The sequence below is a fragment of the Osmerus mordax genome, chromosome 4, assembly GCF_038355195.1.
Source record: "Osmerus mordax isolate fOsmMor3 chromosome 4, fOsmMor3.pri, whole genome shotgun sequence".
NCBI lineage: Eukaryota > Metazoa > Chordata > Actinopteri > Osmeriformes > Osmeridae > Osmerus > Osmerus mordax.
The window spans coordinates 10,765,968-10,781,083 of NC_090053.1; the positions used below are offsets into that span (position 1 = coordinate 10,765,968).

Consider the following 15,116-nt stretch of genomic DNA (forward strand, 5'->3'; position numbering starts at 1 on the left):
GATTTATTTCTCAACATATCATACATTTGCGTTCCCCTTCAACCCTAAACCCTTCCCCTCATACCCCAATGATGACCCCTTACTTTCATCCATTACTCCATTTACTAATCCACACCTTGCCACACACCTATCCAAGCTTGTGCCATAGAAATGTTGACCTTTTTAGGATGCAACCACAGGAAGTTGTTAGTCATTATGTCATAGAGTATGTATTGAGAGCTAGAAGGTCAGATGTTTTTAGGAACATATGAAAGCACTTTAAACATTGTTCTGTTTGGTATGACTTGAATTGTATAGGTTATTTAACTATAAATTTATAAAGGCGTTTTGGTTGTAAATACTGCATTAACTAAACCTTTGTGATACATGTGGTGAAGCTATTTTACAGAGTAAAGGCATTCTTTTCAATCACATACTGTATGTTCATCTCTTCGTGTGTCGGATTAGTGGCTTTTGTAAATAAAGTTATCTTAAATGTATTGCTTATTATTCAGTTAACAGTTTTGCAATTGACCGTGTTGGTCATTGCATTATTGGAAGGATTCAATGAACAATGAACAAAAGCTAACACTGTTCCCATTTGGAGTAGCTTGTTAAAAAATAAAGATAAATCGTATACCTTTATTTATAAAAACTTGATGTACAAAAACATCTCACATTAACACAAGAGTTGCAGTTGAAGTATGACAAGTGGCTCAGCTTACACTTGTCAACTGAGTCAAGTTGACTGTGACCAGTGTGCATCTGTGTGCATGGGACAAACATTCCGTTATATTTCCCATCGAACTAACAGAGTAGCCTTTACAAAACAGTGTCCTGTGTATACCTTTCGAATTAAACTGCTGTGTTTGATACAGTAGGCCTACACCTACCTAATCCTCCCAGAAGCGCCCAAAGGGTTTTACAGTGTTTATATATATATATGCTGGAAGTGTGTTTATGAGTATAAATGTGTGGGTTCAGTGTTTGTGTGTATGATTATAACATGAAGTCAAGTTAGGTTAAGTCTTGGGCCAGCCAGGTTAGTAATGTGCACTCTCCACAGATAACACGACACACAACTGTATAACATACAGAATGGCGACCTCAGCTGGCCAGCAGCCTACAGTACAGTGTGTGCCACAGACAACCCTTCTGAAGCTAAAGTGTGTGTGTGTGTGTGTGTGTGTGTGTGTGTGTGTGTGTGTGTGTGTGTGTGTGTGTGTGTGTGTGTGTGTGTGTGTGTGTGTGTGTGTGTGTGATTGTTTTGCCAGTCTGTGTTTGTAAGAATGTGTTTGTCCTTGTGTGTGCGTGTACTTTCCTGTTCATCCTTAAACTCAATAACCTACAGACTTTCAAACATCCCCCTTTACACAACCAATCCCCCGTACCAGCTGGAACCAGACCAGTAGATTTCAGTTAAACACTCACTGGTCCCACAGGAAAAACACACACAGGTGATCCAGTCAGGTAACCCCATTTGTTGGGGGCGTGAGTTGGGAGTTAAAGTGTGACCATGTGTGTGTATGTTTTCATTTTCTGTACAACCTGTGCAGAAAGGTTAGCCTTCCTGCTGGACTGACAGATATATAGAGGAGTTTGACAACAGTCCAGCTAAAAAGAGCTTCCTCTCACACACATCCTCATCTCCTGGGACTACTCTTCTACTCAACATGAGGGTTGTTAACCTTGTACGTAAGCCAGAAGAATACTGTGTTGGATACTGTGTTTCTTTTGGATAAGGATTTTGCCATAGGAAGGTCTTTGACATGGGCTAGCACTAGACTATAAGATGACACATGCTCTCAGATGCTTCAATACATCATGCAACAACATTCAGCAACATATTATGCTTGATGTTAATTGTATGCATGTCCTCTAGTGTGTTGGTTCAGGCCTGCCTATTACAGGACAATGGAACCAACTAGTTAGCTTTGTATTGGTATATATTTATTTTTGCAGCCATATTTTCCAGCTACTTACAATTGAAGATGAATTACAGTTTTGTGGTTTTATTAAGCCTATGCCAAACCTCACTATCAGACGTTTCAGTGGATTTAAAGGAATCGATCAATATTCAACATGAAACAGGGTTATAGGACTGAGAGTTTTCAAAACGGCGTGCATGTTTTCTTGCAAAACAGATGTCTCATTTGTGTCTGTCTGTTTGGCCGTCTAATGTCTGTATAATTTACATTTAGTCATTTAGTAGGGTGAAGTGCCTTGCCCAAGGACACAACGTCATTTGGTCAAATCGAACCGACAACCTTCTGAGTAACAGCCCGATTCCCTAACCGCTCAGCCATCTGACTCCCGATATCATAATCATATATAATGTATACATCAGCCTGTTTGTCTATGTGTTCCAAGGGCCCAGACCCGTCTCTGGCATATCGACCAAACCTGGAGACTGACTCTAAAGACCAGGCTGAGTACAGGAACTTTGAGGTGAACGTCAGCTCGTCTTCCAACAGGTTGTGAAGGGGGTCTTAAGGGTTTGTTGTGGGTACTTTGTGTGCACAACAGTGTGTGTGTATGTGTGTGTGACAGAGCGGGAGTCTGATCGATCGTGTGTTCAACACGTACAAGCTGATGCACACCAACCAGACCCTGGACTTTGTCAAACAAAAGGTTTGTGTGCTGGGAGAACATGGCAAAGAAAAAACACTTCAGCCTTTTTCTCTCTCTGTTCTTCTCGGAAAAGTTCATTTAGTAATGTTTCACAGAAGTCAGAACAGAAATGTTCTGTTTAGTTTTCGAAAGCAGATACGCAATGTGCGGCAGAAAATGACAGCTGAATACGCCCACCTGTAATACTACCATGGCCCTCCCTCTCCTCCGCCTCTGCAGCACTCTGATTGGTCCAACTGTGGACATGCCCAGATGGGGGTGATGGAGGCCATCATGTCTCTGGACCAGCTGGTAGATGAATCTGATCCTGATGTGGACTTTCCCAACTCCTTCCATGCCTTCCAGACTGCTGAGGGCATACGCAAAGAACACCCAGACAAAGGTAAACGTGCACAACCTCCAACACACAAACACACTAGTCTAACACATCCCCTCCCCTCCCCTAGACTGGTTCCAGTTGGTGGGTCTGATCCATGACATCGGGAAGATAATGGCACTGTGGGGGGAACCCCAGGTGAGAGGTGAAACACATGGACTTACTTAGCCAGGCTAGGCCATGATAGGCTAAACTAGGCTAGGCTAAGATAGGCCATGCTAGGCTAACTGTGACGCTGTATTGCAGTGGGCTGTAGTCGGGGACACATTCCCAGTGGGCTGCAGGTTTCAAAACGGCATCGTCTTCAGAGACAAAACCTTCCTGGACAACCCAGACGAGGAAAACCACGCTTACAAGTACAATAATGTCTCTCTTCAAACATCCCATCAAATTGGTTCAAGCTGTGGCCCTTTGATTCAGGGTCTTCTTCCTTCTGTCTCTCTCTAGTACTGAGTGTGGGATCTACAATTCCAACTGTGGGCTGGACAATGTGCTGATGTCCTGGGGCCATGATGGTGAGTATCTACACAGCAGATACAGTACCCTCTGACCTCAAAACGAGAAGGATACTCCTAACGTATCTTGTTTTGTTACAGAGTATCTCTACAGAGTCATGAAGTTCAACAAGTGTACCATTCCAGAGGAGGTGAGGGAGTGAATGACCGAGTGTGTGTGTGTGTGTGGGTGTGTGTGTGTGTGGGTGTGTGTGTGTGTGTGTGTGTGTGTGTGTAAATCTCCCAAATTGCTTCTCCACCTGGTTCCACCCTCTCCCCCAGGGTCTCTATATGATCCGCTTCCATTCCTTCTACCCCTGGCATTCCCATGGCGACTACATGCACCTGTGCAATGACAAAGACCTACGTATGCTGCCCTGGGTCAGAGAGTTCAAGTAGGTCCCTCTAACACACATGCTCTCTAAATGGTTTGTTGCCGTTGTCTCTGATCTGACCTTTGTTCTGTGCCCTCTGCAGTAAGTTTGACCTCTACACTAAAAGCACAGAGCTGCCTGATGTTGAAAACCTCAAGCCTTACTACCAGTCTCTCATCAACAAGTACTGCCCTGGTGTTCTGCGGTGGTAACTGAAACACATGCTCTAAAGCATCTTCCCTGTGTAAAATGCCTATATTGTTCATACAATTCAGATTAATTAAACAATTAAACAATAAACAATTAAACAATAAAAAGTAAAAGTATGTGTCCATTTTTGCTTTATTATAAATGACACAAAGAAGCGTTTAAAAGATGTACATTTTTTTGTACAGTTTTGCGATGTAATATTTTGCAACACTGACAAAAATATACTTATTTTTTGGTGGAAATGGGGAAATAGTGCAGTTTGTTAAAATACTTACACTATCTTAGAGGTATAGCAAACATTTAACTCACACAAGACAAACAAACAAATAAAAAAAACATGGACCTATACCAAAAGGTATGTTCTCTTGATTGTCATGTTCAAAAAGAACATGATATATTTTACATGTGACACTTTCTATCATATTTTCTCTTCCATTGTCTGAATCTTACCACAGAAATGCCCCTATAATCATGACAAACCGAGATTGACATTATCAACCATGACAACATGATCACACGACGTACATAATCACCAAACATCATCTTGGCACAACTGTAACCAGTGGAGACAAGCAGAAACAGTTAGAAAATGGCTAGTAAGCTATCTGTAGGCCATACAGTCTGAAGGGTAGAGTATGCAGAATATTTAATAACTCACAGGCAGGTGTGACATGCGTGACAAATGTTTTATTTTCTCAGACTGAAAACAGGAAAAATACAATCTGTTTTCTAGTCAGAGAAAATAAGACAAACAGGTCATTTGGACAGATAGCCTTCAACTAACTGGGGAGTTGCCCTGCCTCTCATTTCTCCTCCTCACACTTATTCATTCTCTTTCGTAGCATTTCCATGTCATCCTTTTCGCTCGCCTCCCCCTCTTCTTCCTCATCTTCATCCTCCACCTCCTCCTCCATCTGCTTGTCTTCCTCTGCTACACTATTTTTTCTTTTTCTTTCACCATTCTCTTCCTCCACAGTATCATCTTTCAGCTCCTTCCCCTCCTCCTCCTTCTCCTCCTCTTGGTGATCTTGCTCTTCCTCTAGCGAGGAGTTACCATCATGTATGGTGTACCCACCTCACAACCTGGGCGAGAGGGGCTTCTGGAACATGCCGGGGAGGAGACCTGTCCTGTCACCACACACCATCACAACACACAGTCAGGTTACAAGTCCCTACACACCAGAATGAGACCAATACTACCTCAAAACCAGTGGGCACAGCAGAGTTTGTCAGTGCTGCTGATCGTGTTTTCATACATGCTTCTTGTTTACGTTCTGGTGTTTACCTTGAGCCCATGCTGACTGAGCATGCTCTCCAGGAAGGTGTCACCCAGGTGTGGAATAGAACTCCTCTGAGTACACCCTCCTCCACCATCGGTCAAGGTACGAGCTACGAACAAGGGACAGTGTGTTACATACAAGCACACAAAAATTCAGGTAAAAGAGTGTGTGTGTGTGCTGACCCATCAGACTTGGCTCTGTAAACCAGTATTTGTAGCGGTGGGCTCGGATGTAGGAGGGAGCCTGCTGCAGGAATGGGTAGCGAGACACATCAGACTGGATCAGCTCAATGACTGGACGGAAACACAGAAAAAACGATCTGGGTCACACACGGACTGTCTCTAAAAGTGTGGTGTGTGAGTGTGTGTGGGAGTGAGTGACTGAGTGACTGAGTGAGAGAAAGAGAATGAAAGAGACAGACAGAGAGAGAGAGAGAAATAGATCCCTTACGGGTTGGCTGGACATTATACTATTCTATGTACACACAGAGCACAATAATACATCAACAAACACCCAAAAATATAACAAACACAAGACCACAGGCACTAGCACGAATTGACACAAGCAGAAACCACGTCTAGCACTAGTTCTACACACTAGTTCTTCCTCCATGTAACACCAGCCACTGTACGTCCCCCACCCACTTGGTTAATGGTGGTTTATAAAGTGCTCTCCAGGCTGGTCCCTCCTCTGCGTGTAACCCCAGCTTGGCCCTCCATGGGGTGTCAGATCTGCCTTCTAATTTCTCCCTATTCAGGGCCCTTACACACAGTTTATACAAACCCTTTCCCCGCACTGTGTCCAGCCCCACTCCCTCTGGGGGGGGTTGACATATGGGGCGTCATTCTCCGGTAGAGTCACATTCAGCCTTGGAAAAAAAATCATTGTTAATTGAAAGACGCTGGTTTGCTGTCCCTGCATTCAGTAGACCCCAGTCCTCCTCAGTCAGGGCCTCCCTGTACAGAGACAGCCGCTCCGTCCCAGTTCCTCTGCATAGATGCCTAATCCCCCAGAAACACCCCCAAGTACTTAAACCCTCCTCTGGACCAGTTCAGCCCTCCAGGTAAAGTGGGCAGTCCACTTGTCCAATGCCCCAGCTCAAAGGCACACCTCTTCCCCCAGTTCACCCTTGCCGAGGACATTCTCCCAAACTTTTCCACCAATTTTGTGAGTGTCCACGTCTATCAGATTTTTTATGACAATTATTAAATCATCTGCATACGCAGACAGGCAGCTGCAGAGGATAACTCCACTTTGCTCTCTTCATTTCAGCTCTTATACAATTGAGTAGTGGTTCTATAGCGATAGTATAGAGCAGAGGTCCCCAATCTACGGCCCACGCATTTGGACCGGCCCTCTGAACAATGCCAGAGACAATCAGTTCACACTGATTAATATGCATGAGTAAGTAAATGTTTTGATTTCAATAGCAATGAATATGAGAAAAGGTCATTACGATAGTAATAATGCTCTTTTAATAGTCTATATATCCCTTGATATGTACGGATGTACGGTGCATAACAAAATAATAAACTAATCTAGCATAATAAATCAATTTAAAATCATAATAAAATCTTCACAATAATACTGGTAGTCACTCCGGCCCATGTCACTTTCTGTTAGAGACCGACCCGGCCCCACATTAAAGAAAGGAAATATTATCTGGCCCTCGCAGAAAAAAGTTTGTGGACCCCTGGTATAGAGCATCACAGACATGGCACACCCCTGCCTAATCCCTCTCATCACTTTAAAAGGAGCACTTAACCCACCGTTGACCTTCAGTACACTTTCAATATCTCCGTAGAGCATACTGACCATGGCAATGAACTCAGGGCTGAACCCGAACACCCTCATTGTGCGCCAAAGATATTGGTGCTTAACCCGACCAAAAGCCTTTTCTTGGTCCAGAGAAATCAACCCAGTGACCTGGCCGAAAAGTCGAGAAAGGTCTAAATAATCTCGGATATGTTATCCATTATTGACACAGTAGGACTGGTCCGTATGTATCATTTCACCCATCCCCTCCCTTAGTCTGTTTGCCAGAGCTTTGGAGAGGATTTTGTAATCAGTGCAAAGCAGGGCCACTGGTCTCCAGTTCTTTATCTCTTGTGGGTCCCTTTTTTGGCAACAATGTCATGACTGCTCACTTGTAGCTCAAGGGTAACACCCCGCTGGTCAGTCATTTATGACCTTGAGCAGATCCTCACCCACAAAGCCTACAAGGAGCCCTGCCACTCTGCATGCCCTGCAGTGCATTTAACAGTCCCAGTGCAGTCAGAATGTGTGCAAGCTGCACGTTTTCCTCCGCAGACACCTGAGGAATGCTGTCACATCTTCTTGACTCCTCAGTCGTCGTCTTTCTGTTCACTAGCATACAGCTCAGTGTAGAACTCTGCAGCCCTTCTCCGTATTTCAGGAAAGGTCCTGAGCTCCTAACCTGCCGCTGAGCCAAAGAAGAACTTTGACGGGGCCTCCATTTCAGAGATATTCAGAAATCTGGATCTCACCAAGGCCCCCTGTGCACGAGTACCCAGAAGGTCTGCCAATGTGGCCTCTAGTTTTGAGCCCCTGAACGTGGCTTATTTTTCTTGTTTTGTTAGCAAGAGCTTGGAACTCAACGATATCCGTCTCTAGAGCTTTGATTGATCAGGTTATCTCCCCAGTTACATTGAAAGTGTACTGAGTACAGAATTGCTGGGCTTGGACATTGCCCACATCCCACCACTGCTGAATACGCGTAAACTTCTGACATCTGACACAATAAGCACTTCTTGGCTTCACAGAATTAATTAAAACAACCCCTGACAGGCTGTGATCTGAGAACCCTACTGGGCTTATTGAACACGTTTTGAACACGTGACTGGTGCTTGAAGCAATATATTCTGTCCAACCTAGCCAGGGAGATGGTATTATCTCATCATTATCTCTAGCAAGTATACTGTCTAGTGTCACCATTTAGATTCCGCCATACATCACATAGTTCATGGGTCTCAACTAGGCGCACCAGGCTACAGCAGGAGGCCATGTGGGGTTCTGTATGGTTTCTGTCTGAATCACTTATCGTGCTGTTAAAATCCCCACCAAGAAATAGATACTCCTCCATATTGCATTAAGAAAGTGTTTCGGACAATTTGTCCCCAAAAATCAGCCGTTCTGCGGCTGCCACTGGTGCATAGACATTTACAGCATTTATGGTTGTGTATACAGTATTACACAGTACAAAAGAAAGAGTTTAGTAGGACAGAAACCAAACCTAATTTTGAAAAAGGTAATTACCGAATGGTGTGTCTGTGAGTGCCATGAACTGTAGCATACAGTAATATATACTATTTTCTACAATATTGTCAGAATGTATTCTTACAGTCACTGTACTGTTGCACGGTATGATACAGCAATCCACCAGACTGTGACCAATCATGCAGTGCACTGCAGTCAATGGATGCATGGGTGCTAAAATATGTTTGTGTATAGTATACCGTGTGTTGTGCTGAAACAGCTATTATGTGTACATGAGAACATGTGTATATTACATTATATTGTTACATACCTGTTATCTTTTCTACAGTAAAGGTTCAAATTATACCCACCACTGTAAATCAACTCAAATTAGGCTATTTATAGGCTAATTTGCCTATTCTAAAGCCATGATTGGTTGGTGTTGAATAAAGCAATGAGTGTTTGCACATGTGAGGAGTTAGTGTAAGGCACTGATGAATTAGTGTGGCATTTTGATTGGTTGTGTTTGAAAAAGGAAATCAAGATGCTTCCTGTTAGAATTTTGTGTGTTACGTGGAGAATTGTGTGTGTGTTTTGCAAAAAGTGTTTTATGAAATTGAAAACTGAGTCAAAGGCCCAAAATGTGCGTATTGTTTTGCAGATTTGAGGTGTGGTTCTGGTGTTTGAGTGTCAGAATTCAGAAATTGTATGAAAGGTAAGGAATTTGTGTGTAAGCATTTGAAAAAAACGGTAATACGAAAATTTATGAAAATATGATGATGCATGCATGCCTGTCATTGTAACGTTTTTACCGTGCTGGTGGCATCTGGTGTTTCAAATGTGCAACTGCATCTCGTGTGTTTGTATCCTTGACTTTTTACAGTCATTAGGTGTGCTCGACTTCATGCGGCTGCATCCGGCTGCAGCCGGCTGATTTGAAGCTGAGAATGCCATTGGCTGCTTCAAGTCAGCCGTGCTGCAAGCAGCTGCAGGCGACGCCGGCGCTGCATAAAGTCGAACGCACCTACTGGTTTGTATCCACGTTAACGTGAGCTCTAAATCAATGTAGTTTGTCAAACGTAAAGTGAAGTTTCCCTACGTTTTAACATTGTGAACATTTATTGTGAGCTCTGTTGCAGTTTTAACTACTATGAAGGTAAGTGCCAGCATTATATGCGTTGCTTTTGACGTTGTATCCAGGATTTGCGACTTTGTGCTTGGTTTTAAACTCATTTCGGTGCTAGCTAGCTAGCTCTAGCTTTATTTCGATTGTGTTGTTAGCTAGATTCAGTGTTTGTCTTTATTCATGGGGATATGTTAGTACGTTGTGAAAAGTGTAGCCTATGTAATATTATTTTATGTTATTTAGATGCAGACAGTCTTGTGAGTCTCAAGGTACGTACTCCAGTTTTGTGGGCAGCGTAAAGATAGTGTGCTGTGTTCTGTATTGCTGCAGTGGAGCCAATATAAATTGAGTGCTTATAAACATTCCGTAATTTATTTCCTATGTTGTAGCTATCCGTTTTAACATTGAAAATTAGATGAGACACATGCAATAGAATAAAGTATGTAAATATTATTGGATTTAAAACTTTGCAATTCCAATCCAAAGTCATTTTATTGTTTATTTACATTACATGTAATGCTTATTGTGTAGTAATTAATCATACAGGCTATTATTATTTTCAAAAAGTATTACTATTAGGAGTTGTATGCCAGAGATTACGTTTTTATCACAGTGTTGTTTCTCCAGTAAAAAATAAACCTGAAAAACATCAACCTCTCACCAAATGATCAAGATTACATATGCAAAGTGGACATTATGACAGCTTTCACATGTAAAATAACTTCTTTGTCTGAGTTCTCATTAACTTGGAACTGTTTCTTCCAGATCCGCTACTGGCCAATCCTACTTAATCATGGGCGGATACTAGACAGAGAAGACACCTTAAGGCTCCAGAGAGACTACAGCGACTCAACTAGAGACTACAGAGAGACACTCAACCAGAAACAGCAGTAACCAGACAGGATCAACCGGGGAGAAACACATTTCCAGAGACTAGATACAAAACAGGATCCAGAGAGACCAGACAGAGAACAAAGAGAGAGAGAGAGCTGAGTTATGGAGACACATCACTGTGATACATGTGGGAAGAGCCTTTCCTCATCCAGTAGCCTCAAGAAGCACATGAGGATCCACACTGTGAAGAAGCCCTACAGCTGTGACCTCTGTGGTAAAACCTTTAGCAGTGATAGCAGTTTGACAGTTCACAGCAGAATCCACAGTGGAGAGAAGCCCTACAGCTGTGACCTCTGTGGTAAAACCTTTAGCCAGAATTACAATTTTAGAAGGCACCTCAGGATCCACACTGGAGAGAAGCCCTACAGCTGTGACCTCTGTGGTAAAACCTTTAGTCAGGCTGACCATTTCAGAGTTCATAGCATGATCCACACTGGAGAGAAGCCCTACAGCTGTGACATCTGTGGTACAAGCTTTAGCCAGGCTGGCGATTTCAGAATTCATAGCAGGATCCACACTGGAGAGAAGCCCTTCAGCTGTGACCTCTGTGGTAAAACCTTTAGCAGAGCCAACCATTTCACTGTTCACCGCAGAATACACACTGGAGAGAAGCCCTACAGCTGTGACCTCTGTGGTAAAACCTTTAGCCAGGCTGGCCATTTCAGAGCTCATAGCAGGATCCACACTGGAGAGAAGCCCTACAGCTGTGACCTCTGTGGTAAAACTTTTCGCAGAGTTAACCATTTAACGGTTCACCGCAGAATCCACACTGGAGAGAAGCCCTACAGCTGTGACCTCTGTGGTAAAACCTTTAGAGGTGAAAGCAGTTTTACAGCTCACCGCAGAATCCACACTGGAGAGAAGCCCTACAGCTGTGACCTCTGTGGTAAAACCTTTAGCCAGGCTGGCGATTTCAGAGTTCATAGCAGGATCCACACTGGAGAGAAGCCCTTCAGCTGTGACCTCTGTGGTAAAACCTTTCGCAGAGCTAACCATTACACAGTTCACCGCAGAATCCACACTGGAGAGAAGCCCTACAGCTGTGACCTCTGTGGTAAAACCTTTAGCCAGGCTGGCCATTTCAGAGTTCATAGCAGGATCCACATTGGAGAGAAGTCCTACAGCTGTGACCTCTGTGGTAAAACCTTTAGTAGTGAAAGCAGTTTGACAGTTCACAGCAGAATCCACACTGGAGAGAAGCCCTACAGCTGTGACCTCTGTGGTAAAACCTTTAGCCAGAATTACAATTTTAGAAGGCACCTCAGGATCCACACTGGAGAGAAGCCCTACAGCTGTGACCTCTGTGGTAAAACCTTTAGCAATTATAGCAGTTTGACAGTTCACAGCAGAATCCACACTGGAGAGAAGCCCTACAGCTGTGACCTCTGTGGTAAAACCTTTAGCCAGAATTACAATTTTAGAAGGCACCTCAGGATCCACACTGGAGAAAAGGCCTACAGCGGTGACCTCTGTGACTCTTCAGGTAAAACAAATGACAATCTGAAGAGTCGCCTGCGTGTCCACAATAGAAAAAACCCAAAGCAGTGATGTCTGGGGCCAGGCTGTCCCAGCAGTCACCACCTGAAAGAACTTCTGTATGACCCAAGTTTTCATGTCATGTTTGGTATTAATTTCGTATTTTATGCATCACGTTTGAAGGATTCTTAATCTTTAGTGTCTAGTAATGTTTTCAGTGTTGTAAAATGTATATTTGCTGGTTTGATAGCCTAGAGTTTTGTCGTGCAGAGGCCCAAAATGTGTTTACATATTCTCTTGTCTTGCAAAGGCATATTTGGCTTACTGCAGCGAAGTACCGGTGATGGTCCATTTGAATTTGTATGTGTCAGGCAATTGTTTCTTCATATAGCCGGTGTCACTATTTTAGTATGCAGGATGGGTTTACAAAAGGAGAAGCTAAACCAATCACTGAGTTTGATTAGCCTCCTATACTTGCTCAGGTTAGGTGCGATATGTTTATTTGCATTTGAAATACCTTTGTTATTGTTTGCTCTGAAGGTAGCGTTTGTTTCTGTATTGATTTTGTTACATTGTCATAATGTACTGATTATCTTACTAATAAACTATGTTTTTGCATTTAAAGTTACTTGTCCTTGTGCCTGCTTTCAATGTTTGGACAATATTATTTGCTGGAGTCCTAAGTCACTATCAAGAGAGAGCCTTTTTATGTGTCCCTGACAAAGAAGAGGTGAATATGAGTTGTATGTGCTGGTTTTAAAATGTAATACCATTTCTTGTATTTTAAGTTGTTATGTGTCCACAGGAGGATTGGTTTTCACCACTGTTCTACCCTTTAGTCTGATTGTTAGCTGAGTTCCAGTTCAAGTATTTTATTGTCAGATGCACAGAACAACACAAGGTCAGACTGGGCACTGAAATTCTTAGGACACGACAACGCAAAGCAACCTGGCATAACATAACATATAAGTACCCTGAACATAGATTACATCTATGATAAGAAAATAACAACTCCTAAATATACAAAATAATATACAATACAGTATACTAAACCTGTAATAATACACATATTAACCTACACTAACCGTATAAACCTATACTAACCTAAAGACAAGTGGGGTAACAATTAGTGCAATATTGCTGATAGTACAACCAGTAGATGAAAGTGACAGTGGCTGGGTTTCCCAGATTCGTTAAGAAGCTCTTAGCGTTAAGAGCTTCTTAACGAATCTGGGAAACCCGGCCAGTGTGTAAAGTGTTTAGTGAGAAAGTGGTGAGAATGTGTCCATTCAGAAGCCTGATGGCCCTTGGAAAATAAACTATTCTCCAGTCTACGTGTGCAAGACCGAATGCTTTAGTATTGCCCGCCTGAAGGCAACGGGGTAAAAAGACTGAAGGATGGGTGGTAACAGTCTCTTTGAATCCTGCCAGCTTTCCTGAAGCATCGTGTGGTAGGTGTCCTGTAGGGATGGAAGCTTCCTGCCGATGATTAACTCAGCAGACCTGATCACACTATGTAGGACCTTGCGGTCCCTGTCTGTGCAGCTCTCATACCACACTCATGCAACCAGTCAGTATGCTCTCTATTGTGCATCTGTAAAAGTTAGTGAGGGTGACTCAGTCCATGCCAAACTTCTTCAGTCTCCTCAGGAAGAACAGGCGTTTCTGGGCAGCTTTAACTACCGTGTGAGCAGACCAGGTGAGATCATTGCTGATGTTCACCCCGAGGAACCTGAAGCAGCTGACCTGCTTGCAGCTGACCTGAAGCAGCATGCGGTCACTGATTCTCACCACCTGTGGCCTCCCCGTCAGGAAGTTGAAGATACACTTGCAAAGGGAGGTGCTTAGTCCCAGGTCCACAAGCTTGGAGACGAGTCTGGAGGGGATGATGGTGAATGCTGAGCTGTAGTCAATGAACAGCATCCTCGCATACATATTCCTTTTTCCAGGTGGGAGAGAGCGGTGTGCATAGTCAGGGTGATGGCATCGTCTGTAGACCTGTTGGACCGGTATACAAACTGCATAGGGTCCAGGGTGGGAAACAGCGATGAGAAAATGAATGTTTTGACTAGCCACTTGAAGCACTTCATGATGACAGAGGTCAGTGATATCGGGCGATAGTCGTTCATGCAGATGACCTTGGTGTTTTTTGGCACAGGGACGATTTCATTTCACTGTTCACCGCAGAATACACACTGGAGAGAAGCCCTACAGCTGTGACCTCTGTGGTAAAACCTTTAGCCAGGCTGGCCATTTCAGAGCTCATAGCAGGATCCACACTGGAGAGAAGCCCTACAGCTGTGACCTCTGTGGTAAAACCTTTCGCAGAGTTAACCATTTAACGGTTCACTGCAGAATCCACACTGGAGAGAAGCCCTACAGCTGTGACCTCTGTGGTAAAACCTTTAGAGGTGAAAGCAGTTTTACAGCTCACCGCAGAATCCACACTGGAGAGAAGCCCTACAGCTGTGACCTCTGTGGTAAAACCTTTAGCCAGAATTACAATTTTAGAAGGCACCTCAGGATCCACACTGGAGAGAAGCCCTACAGCTGTGACCTCTGTGGTAAAAACCTTTAGCAGTGATAGCAGTTTGACAGTTCACAGCAGAATCCACACTGGAGAGAAGCCCTACAGCTGTGACCTATGTGGTAAAACCTTTAGCCAGAATTACAATTTTAGAAGGCATCTCAGGATCCACACTGGAGAAAAGGCCTACAGTGGTGACCTCTGTGACTCTTCAGGTAAAACAAATGACCATCTGAAGAGTCGCCTGCGTGTCCACAATAGAAAAAACCCAAAGCAGTGATGTCTGGGGCCAAGCTGTCCCAGCAGTCACCACCTGAAAGAACTTCTGTATGACCCACAGCTGGAAGAACTACCGGCCTACAACTAAAAAATCCTAAATCCTCTACTGTTAGACTGCTACTCCCAAGGTTTCTTCAATTTTTTTGTCTGACTTATTGATGTAAGACTGTTTAGCATGTGTTACGAACCTTGTCTAGGGGGAAAGGCCGTAACACTGGACAAACACACAACACAGAACACACATGCAAACCGGG

At 43.5% G+C, this 15,116-nt stretch overlaps 3 protein-coding genes across 3 annotated transcripts; all 3 read left to right on the forward strand.

Annotated features, from left to right (window-relative positions):
* Positions 1-1,637: 1,637 nt before the first annotated feature.
* LOC136942223 (inositol oxygenase-like) lies at positions 1,638-4,102 on the forward strand. The gene is made up of 10 exons (XM_067235061.1): positions 1,638-1,670; positions 2,350-2,427; positions 2,530-2,610; positions 2,830-2,992; positions 3,057-3,124; positions 3,233-3,342; positions 3,434-3,501; positions 3,583-3,632; positions 3,763-3,875; positions 3,958-4,102. Exons 1-10 carry the CDS (start codon positions 1,653-1,655, stop codon positions 4,064-4,066), a joined length of 858 nt encoding a protein of 285 aa, XP_067091162.1. The 5' UTR covers positions 1,638-1,652; the 3' UTR covers positions 4,067-4,102.
* Positions 4,103-9,615: 5,513 nt separating this feature from the next.
* Positions 9,616-12,606, forward strand: LOC136941720 (zinc finger protein 271-like). Its single transcript, XM_067234277.1, has 2 exons — positions 9,616-9,716; positions 10,452-12,606. The coding sequence occupies exon 2, from the start codon at positions 10,683-10,685 to the stop codon at positions 12,126-12,128; it is 1,446 nt and encodes a 481-aa protein (XP_067090378.1). The 5' UTR covers positions 9,616-9,716; positions 10,452-10,682; the 3' UTR covers positions 12,129-12,606.
* A 1,541-nt stretch (positions 12,607-14,147) lies between these two features.
* Positions 14,148-14,863, forward strand: LOC136941693 (zinc finger protein 83-like). The gene is given in 3 exon segments (XM_067234244.1): positions 14,148-14,156; positions 14,215-14,622; positions 14,624-14,863. Coding segments are annotated over 3 exon segments (657 nt in total).
* Positions 14,864-15,116: the final 253 nt, after the last annotated feature.

Excerpts from the sequence above, each read along its gene's own strand:
- LOC136942223 (XM_067235061.1), top strand. Across the intron at positions 2,611-2,829 it reads TGGACTTTGTCAAACAAAAG|CACTCTGATTGGTCCAACTG; the intron begins GTTTGTGTGCTG and ends CCGCCTCTGCAG. Across the intron at positions 3,343-3,433 it reads GAGGAAAACCACGCTTACAA|TACTGAGTGTGGGATCTACA; the intron begins GTACAATAATGT and ends GTCTCTCTCTAG.
- LOC136941720 (XM_067234277.1), top strand. The coding sequence starts at position 10,683 with ATGGAGACACATCACTGTGATACATGTGGGAAGAGCCTTTCCTCATCC.